At 38.6% G+C, this 18,622-nt stretch overlaps 2 protein-coding genes across 2 annotated transcripts; one reads left to right on the plus strand and one right to left on the minus strand.

The window, feature by feature from the left end:
• Window positions 1-3,573: 3,573 nt before the first annotated feature.
• On the plus strand, window positions 3,574-14,407 carry gnl2 (guanine nucleotide binding protein-like 2 (nucleolar)). The gene is made up of 16 exons (XM_053327030.1): window positions 3,574-3,761; window positions 4,099-4,183; window positions 4,313-4,407; window positions 5,369-5,508; window positions 8,283-8,467; window positions 8,586-8,652; window positions 8,776-8,934; window positions 9,065-9,178; window positions 9,840-9,968; window positions 11,147-11,251; window positions 11,604-11,762; window positions 12,163-12,270; window positions 12,368-12,873; window positions 13,242-13,327; window positions 13,655-13,734; window positions 13,904-14,407. The coding sequence occupies exons 1-16, from the start codon at window positions 3,698-3,700 to the stop codon at window positions 14,045-14,047; spliced, it is 2,226 nt and encodes a 741-aa protein (XP_053183005.1). The 5' UTR covers window positions 3,574-3,697; the 3' UTR covers window positions 14,048-14,407.
• Window positions 14,408-14,492: 85 nt separating this feature from the next.
• Window positions 14,493-18,108, minus strand: dnali1 (dynein, axonemal, light intermediate chain 1). The gene is made up of 6 exons (XM_053327031.1): window positions 18,028-18,108; window positions 15,661-15,800; window positions 15,410-15,579; window positions 15,028-15,206; window positions 14,648-14,812; window positions 14,493-14,542 (listed from the first exon to the last, which is right to left on the minus strand). The coding sequence occupies exons 1-6, from the start codon at window positions 18,106-18,108 to the stop codon at window positions 14,507-14,509; spliced, it is 771 nt and encodes a 256-aa protein (XP_053183006.1). The 3' UTR covers window positions 14,493-14,506.
• Window positions 18,109-18,622: the final 514 nt, after the last annotated feature.

Genomic DNA, 18,622 nt, shown 5'->3' on the forward strand with positions numbered 1-18,622 from the left:
TCTTGTCTGTGCGCCATCAGTGCTGTGATGTTATCAGTTATGAATTTGTTTCTCACAAAATGGACATGTGATGTGAGAGTATGTGAAAAGTGTCAGTGGTGTGTGTCTCACTGTCAATGTGTTACATTTAAAAGAGCTGGCCCTGATTTGTCTCCTTCACAAACATCCAATCTCCAAAATCAAATCCTGACTGATCAGCGAGCTAACTTTAGGTAGACAGACTGGAAAAGTTAACTAATGTTGACTTGCAAATCGGTGGGTATTTTGACATCAATGCAATCCTACATTTAGCAGATTTAAAGATTGGCTGAAGTCAGTGGGCAAAGCAGGTTCACTCAACATACGCTAGCCTATCTTTTGGTATGTTCTATTTTCAGTCAGTGACTACAGTTACACTAAATGGCATGTTTCTCACATTTTTAAACAGTCAGACTCCTGTGCTGATTGACAGACTGTGATGATAAGTTTATTTTTATAAAGACAAACAATGGGGTCGCAAAACCATAACTTGTCTCCCCCAATTGAATAATGGGGATGCATTTGCTAAGGCATTGCCACGTTTAAACTGTGACGTGGTGTTTACTGTTGCTGATGGTTGCCATATTTAACCATGTGTAAATCTGGACGTGGTGTATACTGTTGTTGACGATTGCCACATTTAGCCACGTTTCAAGTAATTATTTTAACCCAAACCATGATCTTTTCCTAACCCTAACCCTAACCTTAACCACAGCATTGTTACACCATAAAACATTACACTCTACATCTTTTTTAACTGTTTGGTTTCATGTGGGTTTAAAATTTGAAAAAAAATATTTGACCATGTTCGTTTCTCTCCTGTGTGTACAAATATTCTGTCTAAGAAGGAAATTTGAATGTATATTTAAAAAAGGTAACACAAGTTGACATTGAAATTAATGGCTTCTTTTTGTTTCTTTTCTTGGATTTTAGCTTAAAGAAGCGGGGGGAAATGCCACTTTCTGATTATAGAAAAAAAAAATTTAATGCAGTGGATTGCCGATGCAGTCAGTTCCAATTTCATCTGTATGAAAATGAACAGAGAACATTCCTCAGTCTCCCTGCTGTATAAACTGAATACTGGATGGCGCCTCTCCAGACCGGAGTCTCTACGAACTAGCCTACCTTGGCACTGAGCCACACTTGTGTAACATACCATACACACTGGGAAGGCAGCATCATCACAGGCAAAGTTTTGTTGCAAATATGCCTGCTAAAGGCCTGTATCAGTACAGCGTTTATACAAGCTAAATCACCAATCTGAGTCAGAAAATACAATATGGTCCTGCAGTACCAGGCTTTTGCAAATCACCTCACCAGCCACAGTAAAATATCTCAAAGTTCCTTTCAAATGGATACGGAGCAACTATTTGAAACTACGTGTACCTTGACTTGTGTAACATACCGTCCACACTGGGAAGGCAGCATCCTCAATGCCCTAAATGGATTAACTACCATTTAGAATACTGAGGTCATGTCCTCGGCATTTGCTTAGGAATTTTAGGGCTTTAAAAAACGGTTTGTGTGGTGGGAGAGATTAGTAGCTACATTCTGCAAAATAAATAAAAGCCTTATGGATATTTTAGGCTGATTCCAGTATTTTTAGACTCAATACAGACTTCTTTAAGGACAACAGAAAGGAAGCTTCTGTATTTCCCAACCAGAATTGTAATCATTAAAATGTGGAGTTTTTTTTAAAAGTTGAATTTAGATCTTTGGGTTAGGGAAAAATGTAGGAAAAATATATGAACAACAGCACAAATAAAATGTGAAAAGCTTAACAATTAAAAACATTCTCAAGAATTTTTTGGTGAATTGGTCAAATCAATACCTGACTATTTCTAAATTCCTGGTTATGGCTCTGTTCAGTTATTTTTCAAGCATTTAACTGCATTATATCCACAACCTAAGAATATTAGGCTATTCCTTTTTCATCATGCAAACCACATGTTCCTTTCAGTCCCTATGCCTCATATGCATTTATTCTGCACTTCACTTATAGACAGCAGCCGCTCGAGTAATGAGGAGCTGAAGTCAGCATCACAGACCACGGATATTGAGCAGGGCATGTTGGCATATCATAATACTATGTTAATAGAAACGGTGTTGCGCCCTCTTCTGGGATAAAAAAAGAGTAGTAAGTAAGTCAAGTTTATAGTTGTATTGCACCTTTCACTGATTCAAAATCACAAAGTACTTTACATAATGAAAAACATGTTATTAAATGCAATATTAAAAATATCAATCACACAAATAGCAAAGGGATGGCAAGTTCACAACAGCAACAAATGAGGACAGAGATTACACAAGTTCCAAGACTCAGATGAGGGCATATGAAAAAGAAAAGGCAATAAATAAAGTGCAGCCACCATTATTCTATCATTCCACTATTTTATTCAGACAGGCTTTGGGTTAGCCTGTCTGCATAAAAACATTTTCAGTTCCTTCATAAAAGTGTCACAGGAGTGTGGGATTGCAGCTTTTCGTACTATGGGTGCTTGAAAAGCAGTCAATCTGAATTTTGTAGTGGGTTTGAGGGGCGAAGGGACGAAGAGGTCAGCAATATACTGGGGTGTGTGACCATGCATTGCAAGGCCCTCTAGATTGACGCCAGTATATTAAAAGGGATGCAAGTGAACAATAACAAAAAAAAATAATGAAGCTTTAGATTCTGTTGCATTAGCCTATTACCTTTTGCCCCAACAGCGACACTTTGCCAGTTGGACAGCTACTTGACTTGATACATTTGTATGAAATTACTTTAAGGTTCACCTGTGCAATCTGATTCAATCAATACAACAGGTCTGCTATAAATTCTACATTTATGAAGCTTACATTTTCAGTTTTTGTCAAAATTGTCAAGAAGGTGATAATTTTAGTTTATTATTGAGGTCATAGTGGGTGGTGGTGATGTACTGGGACGCATTATATTAAAAGGTGTTCCTAATATTTTGTCCACTCTATTAACATTAACACCTCAGTACCACCACCACTACTTACTATGACCTCAGAAAGAGAGAGAGAGAGACAGGGAGAGAGGGAGAGAGAGAGAGAGATTTTTACTTTGGGCTTTGTTCTTGCATGCTTTTATTATGTAAAGCACTTTGTGATAGGCTATATTTTACTGTATGACAAGTGCTAGGCCTATATAAATTTATTCGGATTGATTGATTGATTGATTGAAAGTAGAATTATCACTTTTTTGACAATGTTAACAAAAACTGAAACTGTATAAGCTTCATAAATTTAGAATTGATTGCAGAGATGTTATAGCCTAATAAAGAGACCAGTGAGTGTATTTTCTTTAATATTCGTTAATGTGCATGACTGTAGATAAAGTCATTTTAGTGTACATCCTAGAATTACTTACGCAAAGCAATTTTTAGTTTAAATAATCACTTTCAACGTGTTTATAGGCTATAAGCAAGCAAGACCCCATACATTACATACATTACATACAGCCACAATACCACGTCATACCAGCAGCCTCTCTGATTTGCTCCTGTCGTTGTCGGTCTTTCGGTGACGTACTTCCTGTTTCTCCTTACCAACACGTGTGTAGTAAAGTGTAGAGCTGAAGACAAGAAATAACAACCGAACCTCAGCTTTCGGACACCTCCGTGTGATCTTAAACTTTTTTTCCTTATCCGTTGAAGGCTTTGCCGGCTAAGCAGTCAACATGGTGAAGCCTCAGTTTAAGGGGAAAAGCTCCATAAACAAGTCGACTTCCAGCTCCAACCCTGGTGAGCTAACCTCCCCGTTAGCCACGCTGTTTGTTTACAGCTAATGCTAATTGTTGCTAGACGGGTGAAGGGGATTGTACCCAGAAATGTCATATTCATATATAATTAACCATTGTCAATACATTCACAGTGTGTTTAAACAAAGTATAACCCGTAATGACATATTCATATCTGAGGAAATGGTTAAATTTCGTGTCCTAAAGTCTGGCAACAGATGTCTGCTCAAACAATTTAGCTTCCCTGTCAATTTATGTAGTTTACAGTTGTGTTTGTGTATGTGTATGTATATGCCTTTGAACAGGTGAACTGTAAAAGTAACTGTACGTGTATTTAACAGATCGGGCCAAAGGAGCTGGAGGGAGCAATATGAGGGACCGATCCACCATCAAGCGTCTGAATATGTACAGACAGAAACAGAGATGGTAATTAAGGATATAGATTTACATTTTTCTTGTGAGCTGCTGATTTTCCATGTCATTTTTATTGTAACAACTACTGAAATATAATAATGATATGCTGTGTGCAAACTGACACTCATTATTTGTTCCCAGTAATAACAGAGGACAAGTCATCAGACCTTTACAGTACCAGTCCACAGTGACTCCTGGGACAGTAGCCAGAGTTGAACCTAACATCAAATGGTTTGGTGAGCACACCTAAGTCATACTACTACATGTAACAGCTGTCAGTTTATATTGTTTGCTTAAGGCCTGTAAATCCTTGAGTGCATCACTTTGAATCATACTTTTACATACATAAGAACATGAAAACATCAGTAAATCAGTAAATGGGTGGTGCTTTTGGTCATAATGCACATGAATTGGTTGTTTCCCAGCAGTTTTACTTGTATTAGAAAAAGCACAGGTGTTACTAATAATAGTCATGATGCTTATTTTGCCAACATGCACAACATCAGGACCCAAAAATCAAAGCAGCAAAATAGAATTAAGCCAGCATTATGTTTTCATGTTTGGTGATGGGGCTGGGCAGTATATTTAAATTATATTGATATCATGATATAAGATATTGTCTTACATTTTGGATCTCGTAATATCACAATATGTCATCAGAGTTGTCTTTTCCTGGTTTTAAATGCTGCATTACAGTAAAATATGTAATTTTCTGAACTTACCAGACTGTTCTAGCTGTTCTGTTATTTACTGTTTACCCACTTTTTCATTATATCCACATTACTGATGATTGTTTATCAAAGATTTCATAGTGTAAATATTTTTGTGAAAGCTTTGACAGTCATCTCTACAATATTGTTGTAATATTGATATCCAGGTATTTGGTCTAAAATATTGTGATATTTGATTTTGTCCATATCGCCCAGTCCTATTTGGTGATTTAAAAATATATGGCTCCACAATTTTGCTGTGTAGAGAACTTAAAAGGTTTCTGTCTTACTTAAACTATAAACTTAAACTTAAACTAGCTACATTCACTAAAAATGGACCATGATGGTAGTATTGTGAGAGAGGATGGCGGTACCCTGTCTTACTTTGGCTGAACTTCAAAGTGATGTCATGTGGATTTATCAATGTAATATTACGACTATAATTTCCCCAACTAATAAGTTCAAACTTTTAACTAAATCATTCCAGCAAATACAAGAGTGATCAAGCAGTCTTCCCTCCAGAAGTTTCAAGATGAGATGGGTGCTGTCCAGAAGGATCCATATCGTGTCGTCATGAGACAAACTAAACTCCCCATGTCCCTGCTGCATGACAGAGTCAAAGCCCATGTGAGTATAAAACAAGATACCTTTTCTTTTTGTTTTAGAAGACTGATTTCTCTTGCCAGTCCTTTGCTGCCTGTGTGGAGGCTTGCCTTTGTATTAGTGGGTACTGCCTTTTGAAATTCAGGCATGTGATTCTCTTGTAATTAATCTCCAAAAACTGCAGCAGTTGTAAGCATTTTTTGATTTAATGACTAAAACAATTATCTTTGCAAGATGAACGTCATGTATATTGTGAGCTTCATCACTCACAGAGACTAATGTTAGCGGAGCAGCAACCTCCAGACCGTAACAACTAACTCCGTAACAAACAAGACTGGCACACCAACATGCACTGCAGCACTTAATCAAGTTATACCAACTAAGGTGAACAAAACAAGAGTCTGTTTCATCTCAGAAAACCTACACCCACTCCGTGTCTTGGACGGCAATGTCTTTCTCTGGAGCTAATAGTACAGCAGAGAGGCTGCTCTCCACTGCTAGAGATATAATGTTAATAACAACACAAGGAACCATTCCACCTCTCTCTCATGCAGGCAGGAGACTATAAGATGCTATAATTAATTTAGTTTGTTAATGCAGTCAATTTTTTCAATTAAAAAACCCTTTATCTTATCTGCCAATGCTGTTTCATCTTGTATTTCAGTGGAATAAGGTTACCGGTGAAGGGTTTGGTACCCAGTATACTGAAGCAAGAGGCTGAAAATGATTCCTCTTTTTGTATTAATTGAATCGAGAGTCAGTTTTGAAATGATTATCGATTCTGAATGGAATAGGCACTAAAGTATCGTGATAGTACTGAATCAGGAGAGCTGCATATCATTGCAGGGCTAGAAAATCAATCTTTTTATTTTTCATCTTTTTGTTCCATTTGGTATAATATGGTATACAATTTTTTTTTTTTTAAATGGTCTAAAATGTTGAATCCCTATGGACACTTTTGTCTGGCAAATTATGATTTTTTTTCACTGAGACACACAACACTCTAAATGTTTGTGCATAAATTGTGTGGACCCTACAGAGAACTTTTGCCACCTTTTTGTCTCAAAAATCCAAAGAAACCCTGGTGTTATAATCCTGGTGTGTGTGTGAATTAACACCTTTTGTACATTGTATTATTGGTATACTGGCACATAAAAGTATTGACGTTTATACCTGGCTAATATCAAGTGACGTAGATGAAAAATCATGCTTCTTTTTTCCTCAGTAGCTTGTTTCTCAAGATTTTATGAGGTGGGATGAACATGAGGCCTCGCTTAAATCCTTATTCAATTCTCACTCGGGTCCACTGTGACCCTGAGTGTACTGGCACTGAGCTTGGCATGTAAGATTTGCACTCTGCCAGGCTTAACTTTTCCACCCCATAACCAACACGATTCCAAATAACATCCAGTTCTTCCTGTTCTCTTCCAACATGTTGTTGCCAACAACTGGGTGTGTTTCAGTCAGTTCTTCTATTTTTTCTATACACGGTTGTCCTTCATCCAATTGAGACTATTCAGTTTGAAGCAGTTCAAGATATTTTTTTTTCTTTTAATTTAATCATCCATTGATACATTTCTCAAAAAGCACTTGTTTAATATTGTATACATCATATTTTCATTCATGTGCTGTTTCCAGTTGCGTTTTTTATATTCATGTTAGGAATATTTGCAGCAGCGGTGTCAGGTCAGTATAGCACTCAGCCACGTTTAACTCCTTTCTATTAACCTGGTCCAAGCACATGGGGTCATGGCCTGTATGCTTATTCATACATATTTTCTTTACTATCATCTGTGGCATAATGGCCAGAATGTGTAATGGGGGAGTGCGATGTAGCTGTGGAAATTCTCAAATGTGTAATTGCAGGTTGTACTTACTTCATTTGTGTGCATATACGATGGTTTGACTCTGAGGAAGACCTGTGTGCAGTCGATACACGTTGGTCTTGTTTTGATCTTGTAACCACTATAATAAAGGATTGTTTTTTTACTTTGGTGCCTTGACATTTGGGGAATTCATTCCCCTTTTAATGGACATTGATTGCCTACCCGTGCATAGGAGCACCTGTTTTGTGTTACATCGCTGTCAGAGCCAAGAAGTGCTTCCTCATTTGTTTTCTATCAAATGACCTTTTGATGCTTTTGATAAAATACTTAGCGAGTAAGCATAAAACAATGCTCATCAATCCGATTGTCTGACCTTTGATTGACCAGTGGAATGATCTTGCTCCAAAAAGGCAGAAGAATTAAGCCAGAGTTTGGACTAGGTCGGGGAAATGTGTTTTCATAGAACCAGGGATCCCTGTTGAAGATCTTGGCAGGTAGTCAGGGCAACCTGAAAAAGCATTGTTTTGACAAAAACCATGAACTGTATGTTGTTACACCCCTTATGGCAGTGTTGCTTTAGGGCTATGGCTTGTGCCTTAAGATAATTGGAACACTTAATCAGTACTGGCAAAGACTTGGCTGTTTCATTGGCTGAGTTGTTGCATTTTTGGGGGTTCTGTTTATTGTATGCATTTGTTCTGTGATTGTATCTGAACCCCTTAGAAGGACTATATCACTTTAACTGGATCAAAAACTGGTTGTAACACCAACGAAAACCTCCTGTTGCCCATCTGTTTCAGTGCAGTATTACTGTAGTGTGTATCTCATCAGTTATCACTTGGTAATCAAACTTGTAACCCTGTATACTTATAATTAAATGACTTGGGCAAATAACTCCAATGACAGACAACCCTAGAAATGAAAGCCTTAAATGGGTTGCTGTTGACTCTCACTCTGTTTTTACACCTGCAGAACTCAAAAGTGCACATTTTGGACACAGAGGGTTTTGAGACAACTTTTGGGCCCAAGTCTCAGAGAAAGAGGCCCAACCTCATGGTAGGGGATGTGAAGGACCTCTTGGAAAAAGCTGAGGCTTCAACCATGAGCTACAATGCAGAAAAGGACACAGACCTTGTGACTGAGGACACAGGGGTTCGGTAAGACTGTCAAAAGATACTACAATCACTATCCACCACATCTTACTGATGGAAAACATAGTTTCTGAATTTAAATGAAAGATATAAATCGATGTCTTAATTCACGTTTTTGCAACAGGGACGAAGTGCGTGAGGAAATCTTCAAAAAGGGTCAGTCCAAGAGGATCTGGGGAGAGCTTTACAAGGTATTGCTTCTATCCTTTTCCAGTACTGCTCATTATGTTAATCCTTTCTGTAGACTTGCTATACTGATAAGAGTGTGTGTTCAGAAATAAATTCTACAGCTCTTGACTGTTTAATTGCTACAGGTGATTGACTCATCTGATGTCATCATCCAAGTGCTGGATGCCCGTGATCCCATAGGAACACGCTCCAAGAGCATAGAAAACTATCTAAAGAAGGAGAAACCCTGGAAACACTTGATCTTTGTTTTAAACAAGTGTGACCTGATCCCCACCTGGGTCACGGTAAGATATTCAGAATAGTGCATTTGTATTTGTCTCCTCCATCCATGAGATTTAAAGAAACTGTGTTGTGTCTTTTCTCCTCTTACTAACTGTGTCTTAACTAGTTGTTGTTTTGTTGCCTTTTTACCAGAAACGGTGGGTAGCAGTTTTGTCCCAGGAGTACCCCACTCTGGCTTTCCATGCTAGCCTCACCAACTCGTTTGGTAAGGGCTCCCTCATCCAGCTGCTCAGACAGTTTGGCAAGGTAAGCGTATGGCTAGAATACCCTCAAATATTTCTAAAAATATGTTAAATTCATTATGAGCTTAAACTATTTACTGATGCAATAACAAACAAGCACAAGTACTGCGTGTTTAGCTGTTATGGATTGGTATGTGGAGTCATTAAATCTGCAACAGAGCTTATTGTTTTGCTTTTTAGTCGAAAGCCTTGGATATTCAAATTACACCACATTTGATTTCCTGTTGTTTTCTGATCTTTTTAATTGCCCTAATACTCTTGTAAAAGATTTATGTATTTACTTATGAAAAACAAAAGTGCCTGAGTTTCAGCCTTCTTCAGTCCTCATTTTTGTTGCCCATCACAGAAGTAAGTCTGTTCCAAAACAGCCTCCAGAGTTCACCTTCTGGGACAAACACAGGCAATGAAATATAGTTATATCTCTTGTTTTGAAAGGTTTCAGGGTTTCGTGATTGTCTTGTTTTTAAAAAATTCCCTTTTTAAAAGATCCTTTGGTATGAGTTTTGAACAAACTACATTGCAGTTCTGGAGTGATGACAAGTTCACTTCTTTTATTGCTAATGGCAACAGAGCCCAATCTAAAATTACCTCCGTGAACTGAAGACAGACTGAGACTGTTGTTTAGGAAACACGACACTCTGACTTTATTTTTTGCCTCCCTACAGCTCCACACAGACAAGAAACAGATAAGTGTGGGTTTCATTGGCTACCCGAATGTGGGAAAGAGCTCAGTCATCAACACACTGCGGTCTAAGAAGGTCTGCAATGTGGCACCCCTTGCCGGAGAAACAAAGGTAGGTTCTGGGTATCATCTTAACCATGCAAACTAAATTTACATTTGCAATGGACGATCCCGTGAAAAGGACCACAAGAACTACATGTTCTTGATTTACTGAAACAGAATAAAATGTGCGCTCCAAAGGTTTATTTATTTTGTGGTCTATACTTGCTTTGTAATTTCTACATACACCAGAAAAATTTGGCAGTACATTCAGATTCATAAGACATTACCATTTATCACAACACGGTGGAAATCTGTCTCTGATGTTGCTCAAATGCGGACTTATAGAATATGAAAAGAGAAGATCAAAGCTATAGTACGCAGGCAGTGCTAATAAAATCAATGAAATTAGAACTAAAGAATAAAATGGGACGGGTGGTGTTTTTAGAAAAATGTAAAGAGCGTAGAGGTGAAAGGAGCATCATGTTCCTTTTCCTAGCTCAGTAATTGTTGATAGCTGCAACAACAGAAGTAGTCCGCTTCGTGTCTTTAACTATATAACTGAAAATCTAACTGGATGTCGGGCCAAGAGAAAGAACAACAACCATTTTTATCCTTAATTTCCTCTCTCTGGGGCTGCTTATCCTGTTTGGAAAGAACAACGGCTTGAAATCCCCAGTGTCCAAAGCCAGGGTCAAGGCGAAAGAAAGGGAAAATATCTTAACTTGTCTATGCTTACCAAAGCTGCGAACTTGGAGTGCAACGCACCTATCCAACGAATCTGATGGGCCTGTAGCCAGCACTCCTTCATTTCCCACTTGCTTTGGGTCTCACCTCAGAACCGACACTGGTGGTGACAGCCAAACAAATTAATGATCTGCAGCACTGATTTGACTGCTATTCCTCCTTTTTTGCTTTTAGAGTGGATGCGCTTTTGTGTTTTAAGTGAATGGTTACATTAAAATCCCTCCAGCTGATGAAGCAATCATAGGAGGGGGAAGTTGCTTGTAGCTTGAGGCGAGAGAGGAAACAAAACTGTTAATATTGTTTTTGATTAGAGTTAAAACATTCTTTTCATTGCTGTTCCAAAGATAATTAGTTTCATATATTTGCTGCCCCACCTATCATATTTATCTCACCTTTTCATATCAGTGAACAACAGAATAGTAAAATAGCACAGAAGAGTTCACATCTTGTTTGAAACTGGAATGATTTATCTGTACTGAAAAAATAAATCTCCTTTTGTTTTAGGTGTGGCAGTACATCACTTTGATGAGGCGCATCTTCCTCATTGACTGCCCTGGTGTTGTCTATCCTTCAGAAGACAGTGAAACTGATATTGTTCTGAAAGGAGTGGTAAGTGTCTTTTGTGTGTGTGTGTGTGTATAAAGGTTTTGTGATATCCGCACTGAAAAACGGTAGCATTAGTAAAACTCAACAGTAATGTCCCACTTACGACAGTCCTAATCCTCCAACTGTTAATGTGGCACTTTTGACAGCTTGAGTGCAGTGAACAGGATCAGAAGTGGTTTATCTTCATATTGCAAATACCCTGTTATTTAAAAAAATGCCTTGATCAGCTCAGATTCTGATCCTCCAGATCCTTTTTCCGGATCAAAGGTTTAACTTTGTAGACCATGTGGTCCCCGTAACTGAAAGGTTTCAGGTTTATATCTTAAATTTAATGCCTTTTTTCTCTCTTTCTTAGGTTCAAGTGGAGAAGATCAGGAGCCCAGAAGAGCACATTGGGGCAGTACTAGAGCGGGCCAAGCCAGAATATATTCAGAAGACCTACCGCATCCCCACTTGGAACTCAGCTGAAGACTTCCTTGAGAAGCTGGCATTTCGCACTGGGAAACTCTTGAAGGTCTGAATTTACCTCTTATATTTTGGTGCTAACAGGACTTTAACAGGTCATAATCTAAAACTGCTGTGCCTCCAGTTTTTGTTTTATTTTACTATTTTATTTCATAAAATCTGCCATAAGTTCTAACAAGCAGAGAGTGAGGTTACCAAACAAAACTTCATTATCAGTATGAGTAGTTATTTCAGTTTAAATGTGAACACTCACAGGAGAACATTAACTCGCACACCAGAGGATTTTAATTGTCCCTTTTATGAAGTGCAAGAGCAAATCCATATTTGGTTCACATGTTCCACTTTCTGCTTGCATTATTTGCCATACTGGAAAGACTTCCAGTTAAATAACAAAGCGTATGTGAACCAAAAATCTTGAGTTTGAACAGAGTATTCTTGGTGTTGTGCAGGGGGGTGAACCAGATCTCTCGACAGTCTCCAAAATGGTGTTGAATGATTGGCAGAGGGGACGTATCCCCTTCTTTGTGAAACCCCCAGGACCGGAGGGGGATCCAGAGGTAGGTTTCCACTTTTTAACCGAGATATATTTGTTCAGTAGATTACATTTTTCTACACCAACCTGAGATCTGTGTTTTATTACTGTAATTTTTCTAGGACAAGGAGCGACTGGCAGTTGCAGGACCCTCAGAGGTAGTTGAGAATGTGCAGGAGGAACAGCCAGACGAAGCAGAATCCATCTCAGCAGGACGTGAGGAACAGAAGCATCAACAGCAGAAAAAGGAGCAGGTCCAGAAGATTCTGTCAAATGTGCGACAGAACTTTGGCAAGATCAATGTAGCACCTGAATTCAGTGAGGAAGACTTGGTTCCTGTGGAGATGCCGGACCTGGACATTTCTGACTTCTCTGGCTCTGATGGCGAGGAAGACAATGAAGAAGAAGAAGAAGGAGGAGGAGAGGAGGAGGATGAAGAAGCAGAAGACGGGACCATTGTTGAGCCAGCTGATGGAGAGACTGAGCTTGCCGAGCCAACAACCACTCGAACTGGCAAGGCAAACTACAACAAGAGTTCACGCGAGGTGATCCGAGAGCTGGATGAGAAAATCGCTAAGTACAAGCAGTTCCTGGACCGGGCCAAATCCAAGCGCTTCTCTGCAATCCGGTCTGTCTGCTCTCACCCAAACCTCACTTACATATTTTCTTTGTTTTGTATATTGTCCTCGTTTCTTTTATCGAGTCAAATAACATGATGTCCGGCAGGGACATGCCATGCATTTTAGGTGGTCTGTGCTACCCAGTCTGTAATGCTCTGGGGATGGCAGTCATCAGTTTCACTGTTTGTCTCATCAATGGCCGATTCCACAACTTTAGCATTGTGCTCTTTATTCTGCATCTCATTTCAAATTATAATTGTTTTGTTACTCTGAGCCCAATTTAATTATTGTTCCTTTTAGTCAGTTCCAGTAAGACTTAACGGTATGCTCTGTTGGGTAGAAAATAATGCTCGTCTCTCTGCTTCTCCCTGGACAGGATACCTAAGGCCCTTTCTGACAAAGTGTTCACAGACATCAAGACTAAACAAGCAGCAGCAGCAGCAGCAGCAGCACAGAAGAAAGGTAGTCAATCAAAATGTTTGTCATGACTATTTATGGTGTTGCATGTAGAAATTGTTTTGGAAAACTTATCAGGATCCCTGATATCAAGATTTGGTCAGGGTTCAAAAAGTCTTCCTCAAAACAATAACGGAACATAAAACACATGCCACAGGTATGATTTATTTTCTTAAGTTTGACACAAACAATACATAAATACTCATTGTTCAGTATTTACCTGCAGCCACACAAATTAAGCACGTGTAAGGTTAGTTAAGGTTGACATTGAGATTTTAGATCTGACATGTAACATGTCATTATTCAACTTTCTTAATCTTTGCTTGAATTCAGCTGCAGTCCAGAAGGGCAAGAAGAGGAAAGCTGAGGAGGGCAAGGAGTCCACCCAGCTGCCCAGACTGTCATCTAAAGAGGTATGCAGTGTTCTCACTGACATCAAACAGGCCAATCTCTCTGACTAGTCACAGTTGATGAATGTGTATTCCTCTTACTTGATGTAAGAGGAATGAAAATGAAAAGCTCTGTTCTTTTTTTCATCTTTTTTTTTTCTCCCCCTCTGTTCCTCTTTGTCCATCTCTACAGAAAAGAGCGATGGACCGTGCTAAGAGGTCGAAGAAAGTCGGTGTACGCTATTACGAAACACACAATGTGAAAAACAAAAACAAGAACAGAAAGGCCCCAGCATCTGTCACAGGAGGCCAAAAGGCCAAGAGATCAAAGCAGTAGATTGGAGTTATAAAACACAACATGCAATAATTCTGTATTTAAATTAGCCAAAAGGCTATGTTTTTTAATGAAAATGTTGAGTTGATAAAAGGTGGAATGCTAACTGAGTGTTAAATGGTCTTTATCCAGTTGGCCACTAGATGCCTTATTATGACCTTGTCTAACCCTCAGGGATATGACTGTGTTTGCCATTCAACTCTTCCCTTCAGCTCACACTGTTTTTGAATGATGTTTCATTCATCATTTCATCTTCTGTGTAATGCTCTCTTGATGTTCAAGAGAAATGTACAGTAAATGTTTCAACTGTACTTGTCATGTCATGCTTTGTGAGGAGAAAATAAAATATCTGCTTATTAGACAGTTAAGTTTACATTAATTGTTATAATAAAGAAACAAGTAAAAAGACATTTAGTGACATTCTGCACCGGGAAATGGCAACTCAGTCCTTGCTTGTTGTATTCACTTTTTTGGTGTAATGATCCCCTCTAGCTGGGTCTGAATGGGAAGAGAAATCAACATTTTAAGACAGACAATACAGCTACTATTGGTGCCTGATCTAAAGAAGTCATTTATTTTAAATATGCAATTATGAAACATCACCTTGAGCTGCTGGTTGGTTCTCTTCAGGAACTGAATCTCTTCCGTGTGCTTCTTTTCCTCCACCTGACGCTTTTCACTTTCCCTCTTTTCAACTGCATCACACTTAGCTTTTTGTTCATTGAGTTGCTTCTTTAGGTCTTGTTTTTCATTCTCCAGCTCAGAAATCTAGGTATGTAGTAAAACATGCTCTTAGTTCCAGATGCAGGACTGATTATGCAAAGCGTACCGCCACCGTCCTTGTGTTGGAGTTACTCTTAAAGAGAAATGGTGCTCTCTGCTGGATGTTTCACTGAAATGCAGCTAATAACTTATTTTCCTATAGCTTTACATAGTTGCCACACTAAATCTCAAAATATAAATAACTCAATAATAATCCTTACTCTTTTCTCCATGTCAGCCTTGCCCTGTTCAGCCTGCAGTGCCTTCCTCATGCCAAAAGCCACGCTGCTCTCATACAGTGTCTGGTAGGCAGCAATGGTCATTTGAATCTCATCTCTAACCCGCAGGAGCAGCAGACCCCTCTCAGCACAATTGATGGTCACCTGTCTTATCAGCTCATCTAAAAGGATGACAAAATTAGATTCGTAATTGGAATTTAGGTGCAAATTTAGAACAAAAGATAAGACAAAGCAAAAAATGTGATAACTCCTTGAGCTGCATGGTTGTATGTCTGCTGCAGTTTATACTTTTAATATTAAAGTCCATCCATCATTCTAACCACAGTGGCCTGAGCGGTCACTAGCATCTCAGCCTCCTCCTTACCAAAGCATTGGGAATATAGCTCCCTGCGGACCGGGCAGATTCCTGTGTTTCTGGCTTGCCTTTGTTGCACCTTTGTGTCCAGTAGTTCTTCGAGACGCACCACGTCTGTGCGTGTACAAGGAGCACTGGACACCTGCTGCACCCACAGTTGGTTTCCCTCCATCCATTCCCTGTGATATCAAAGGTTGAGATAAGTTACAGTGTGGGCTGAAACTGTTGGACAGTATATTGTAGATGAGGGGAAACTATACCTGGGGGGAAGGATGGCATTGAGGATCTCCTCATGTTGCTGCTTGGTGGCCTCTGTAGCAGCACTAGACTTCGGTTTAGGAGGTGGTGGCACAGGGGAAGAGTCGGCAGACTGCTGAGGGCTCACTCTCAAAGGACGTCCCTGTCATGAAAATTATTTAGTTCAACAATTTTTAGTTATTCAACATTTTTAGTTACGTGTAGCTTATAAAATTCATGAGAAGTCGGAATTACAATGCTTACGCCGCCTGCAGTGATGGAGCCTCATAGTTTTCTTATGTTAAAGCTGCCTTTTTTTCTTTGTGCATGTATTTTTGTGGTTTTACAGTTAATGCTTATATGACCATGGTATTCACTAATTAAAAATTGAATAGAATGTCATTATGCCACAATGTCCTCCATAATTTCCTTAATACCATTAAGCTGGTTCATAGCTGGATTCACTTGCTATGGAAGACCCAGGGTAAAAAAACCTGGGTACAGGGCCCCTATTAAACCCAGTTCTTTACCCTTTTCTGTGCCAGGTGTGCAGTTTTTCTTTCCTACAGCACTACTTGTACTACAGTACCACTGTGTAGTAATTTGATTACATTTCTTGATTAATTAAGGAATATACAATATGTAAAAAAAAAAAAAAAAAAAAATGATGATGGTCATGACAGAATATTTTGATACAGTGCCATGCTGTAAGATAGGATAATAAAGCAAGATGTAGCTCAAGACTCACTCTGCCAGTTGATATTGTGCTTTAGTGGTGCATTTCAATTGTTGGTAGCCCATGCCAGACTTTTGACTTTTTTCATAAAATATATTTATTTTATATTTGTCTAAAATCTACATGAACTAATGAATACATTTTCAAATGACAGATCAATCTTGCTTTAGAAGAAATGATCTCCCTTACAAATCAATCAATCAATCAATCTTTATTTGTATAGCGCCAAATCACAACAAAGTCATCTCAAGGCACTTTACACATAGAGCACGTTCTAAACCGAACTCTTCAGGTTTTCATTTTAAAGAGACCCAACATTCCCACATGAGCAAACACTTGGCGACAGTGACAAGAAAAAACTCCCTTTTAACAGGAAGAAACTTCAGGCAGAACCAGACTCAAAGTGAGCTGCCATCTGCCTCGACTGGTTGGGGTAGATAGGAGAGAATTATTAAAAACACTTGAACTTATATTTTAGTAATCAAATGTATCCAACCCTGTGCAGAACTTAATTTAGGGAAATATGAGATACAAAGATATTTCCAGATTTAAAAAAAAAAGAAAAGAAAGACTTTGGGAATTTAAATACTTTAAAAGTTTAAAGTATTAAAAACCACTGTCTCACAAAAGCAGTAACTATGAAAAAGACAAAAGTGCAATAGTATGTTTGTAATGTTCTTTATAGCAGGTGACACGATGGCATGATGTTCTGCTCTATGCCCATGAACTAACTTTACATGTTTAACGTTCAGCTCTCTGTGGAGTATTGGGATATGTGATTCCTAAATCTAGTCTTGTTTTATACCTCAGACATTTGGAAGGAACTGTAGGCTACATGTAGGAGACCAATATTTGGTCAAGATCCTCCTGGTGGCTGGAAAGAAGGCCATTACTAAGGACTGGCTCAAGGCTAAAGTAAAAGTCACAGACAATGATTGTCAATCACATATTATATACTTGTGATGGAGAATCTTACATATATGTTGAAAATTCACACACATGTTTACCAATGAATTTTCAAAACTTTTACATAACTATTCCATAATATTCTACCCAATGTCCATGATTTTGAATTTAAGTAGTTTAATAAAGGTTTAACAAAGGGTCCTCCCCCAGAACATTTTTAACAGAGTGGATGTCATTTCCTGGTGCCTTTTAACAGGTGTTTTGACACTTTGATCTCAGTAAATGATGGGTACATCTTATAATTACATCCAGAGGAAATGCTCGGCCTCAGCTCACAAATTAGAAGAGGGGGGAGTTCATGCAGCCTGACTTCCTTCTATCTGTTATCTTTGATATCAGATTGGTCCATCCCTAATTCAAAACCTTTCCAAAACATTCACCTAATTCCAAACCATTTCCAGGACTGGAAAACAGTTTTTCTAATTTCATAACTTTTCCAGGAATTTCATGACCGTGGGAACCCTGTAATGTTTTTCCTCTTCTCCTTCATTCTGAGGAAATTGTATTGTTATTAATTATATCTAAATAAACTTTTTTAGTTATTTTTAGTTTTAAAAAACCGCTTGTTTAATGTTGAATAATATATTCTCCAGCTTTGGTTTCAGAGGCTATGTACCTCACCTTCTTGCTGGTACCATTTCAATCTTCCGCCCATCGTTGCCAGGTAACGATAGTTAGTTAAACTCACCTTTGGGGATTTTCTATCTGTGGTTTTGCTGACCAAAACTGGATTATCGTACTTCAGGAGAGACTCAGCAGGTGGAATCATTGTGTCGTACTTTGAAAACAATAACGCTACAAAATAAAAAAAAACACCAGCTTCTTCGTTTCTGCTTCTCCTTCTCAAATATGAAGACAGAAAGTTGTGCTCCACTGTTTGCGTTGTTATGGCAACAGCGTCCCGGCGTTTCATTTTGGTTCGTCCGAGTTGAATCAGTAGCTTGGATTTAACAAATATAGGCCAAAGATGCCCTGTAGTATTTGGCTGTAGGATACTGTCATAAATACATTTTAATCGGCGCAACATAAGAAGAAATTTCCCCTGCTGTTATTTTTTTTTAATTTTCCTATTACAGTCAGTTTGTTCCTGCTGATGTTTCGGGAATTAATCAGTTCTGTATAACTCGGTTTACACAAATAGCGCTCGTATTTTTTTTGTCTTCTTTTTTTTTAAACAAGATTATTGTGGATATCTCTCGTAAAGATAAACGAGAGGCGGAACAAAAAGTGAGAAGTAAACATGATACGACGAGCTAAAGTATCTGCGCACCACAGGAAACGGA

The sequence above is a fragment of the Scomber japonicus genome, chromosome 10 (assembly GCF_027409825.1).
Source record: "Scomber japonicus isolate fScoJap1 chromosome 10, fScoJap1.pri, whole genome shotgun sequence".
In the NCBI taxonomy this organism is placed as follows: Eukaryota; Metazoa; Chordata; class Actinopteri; order Scombriformes; family Scombridae; genus Scomber; species Scomber japonicus.

Coding starts and splice junctions, on each gene's coding strand:
- gnl2 (XM_053327030.1), top strand. CDS start 3,698: ATGGTGAAGCCTCAGTTTAAGGGGAAAAGCTCCATAAACAAGTCGACT. Junction 3,762..4,098: donor GACTTCCAGCTCCAACCCTG/GTGAGCTAACCT, acceptor TGTATTTAACAG/ATCGGGCCAAAGGAGCTGGA. Junction 12,271..12,367: donor GACCGGAGGGGGATCCAGAG/GTAGGTTTCCAC, acceptor TAATTTTTCTAG/GACAAGGAGCGACTGGCAGT.
- dnali1 (XM_053327031.1), bottom strand. CDS start 18,108: ATGATTCCACCTGCTGAGTCTCTCCTGAAGTACGATAATCCAGTTTTG. Junction 15,801..18,027: donor CAGATAGAAAATCCCCAAAG/GTGAGTTTAACT, acceptor TTTTCATGACAG/GGACGTCCTTTGAGAGTGAG. Junction 14,543..14,647: donor GAACCAACCAGCAGCTCAAG/GTGATGTTTCAT, acceptor CTTCCCATTCAG/ACCCAGCTAGAGGGGATCAT.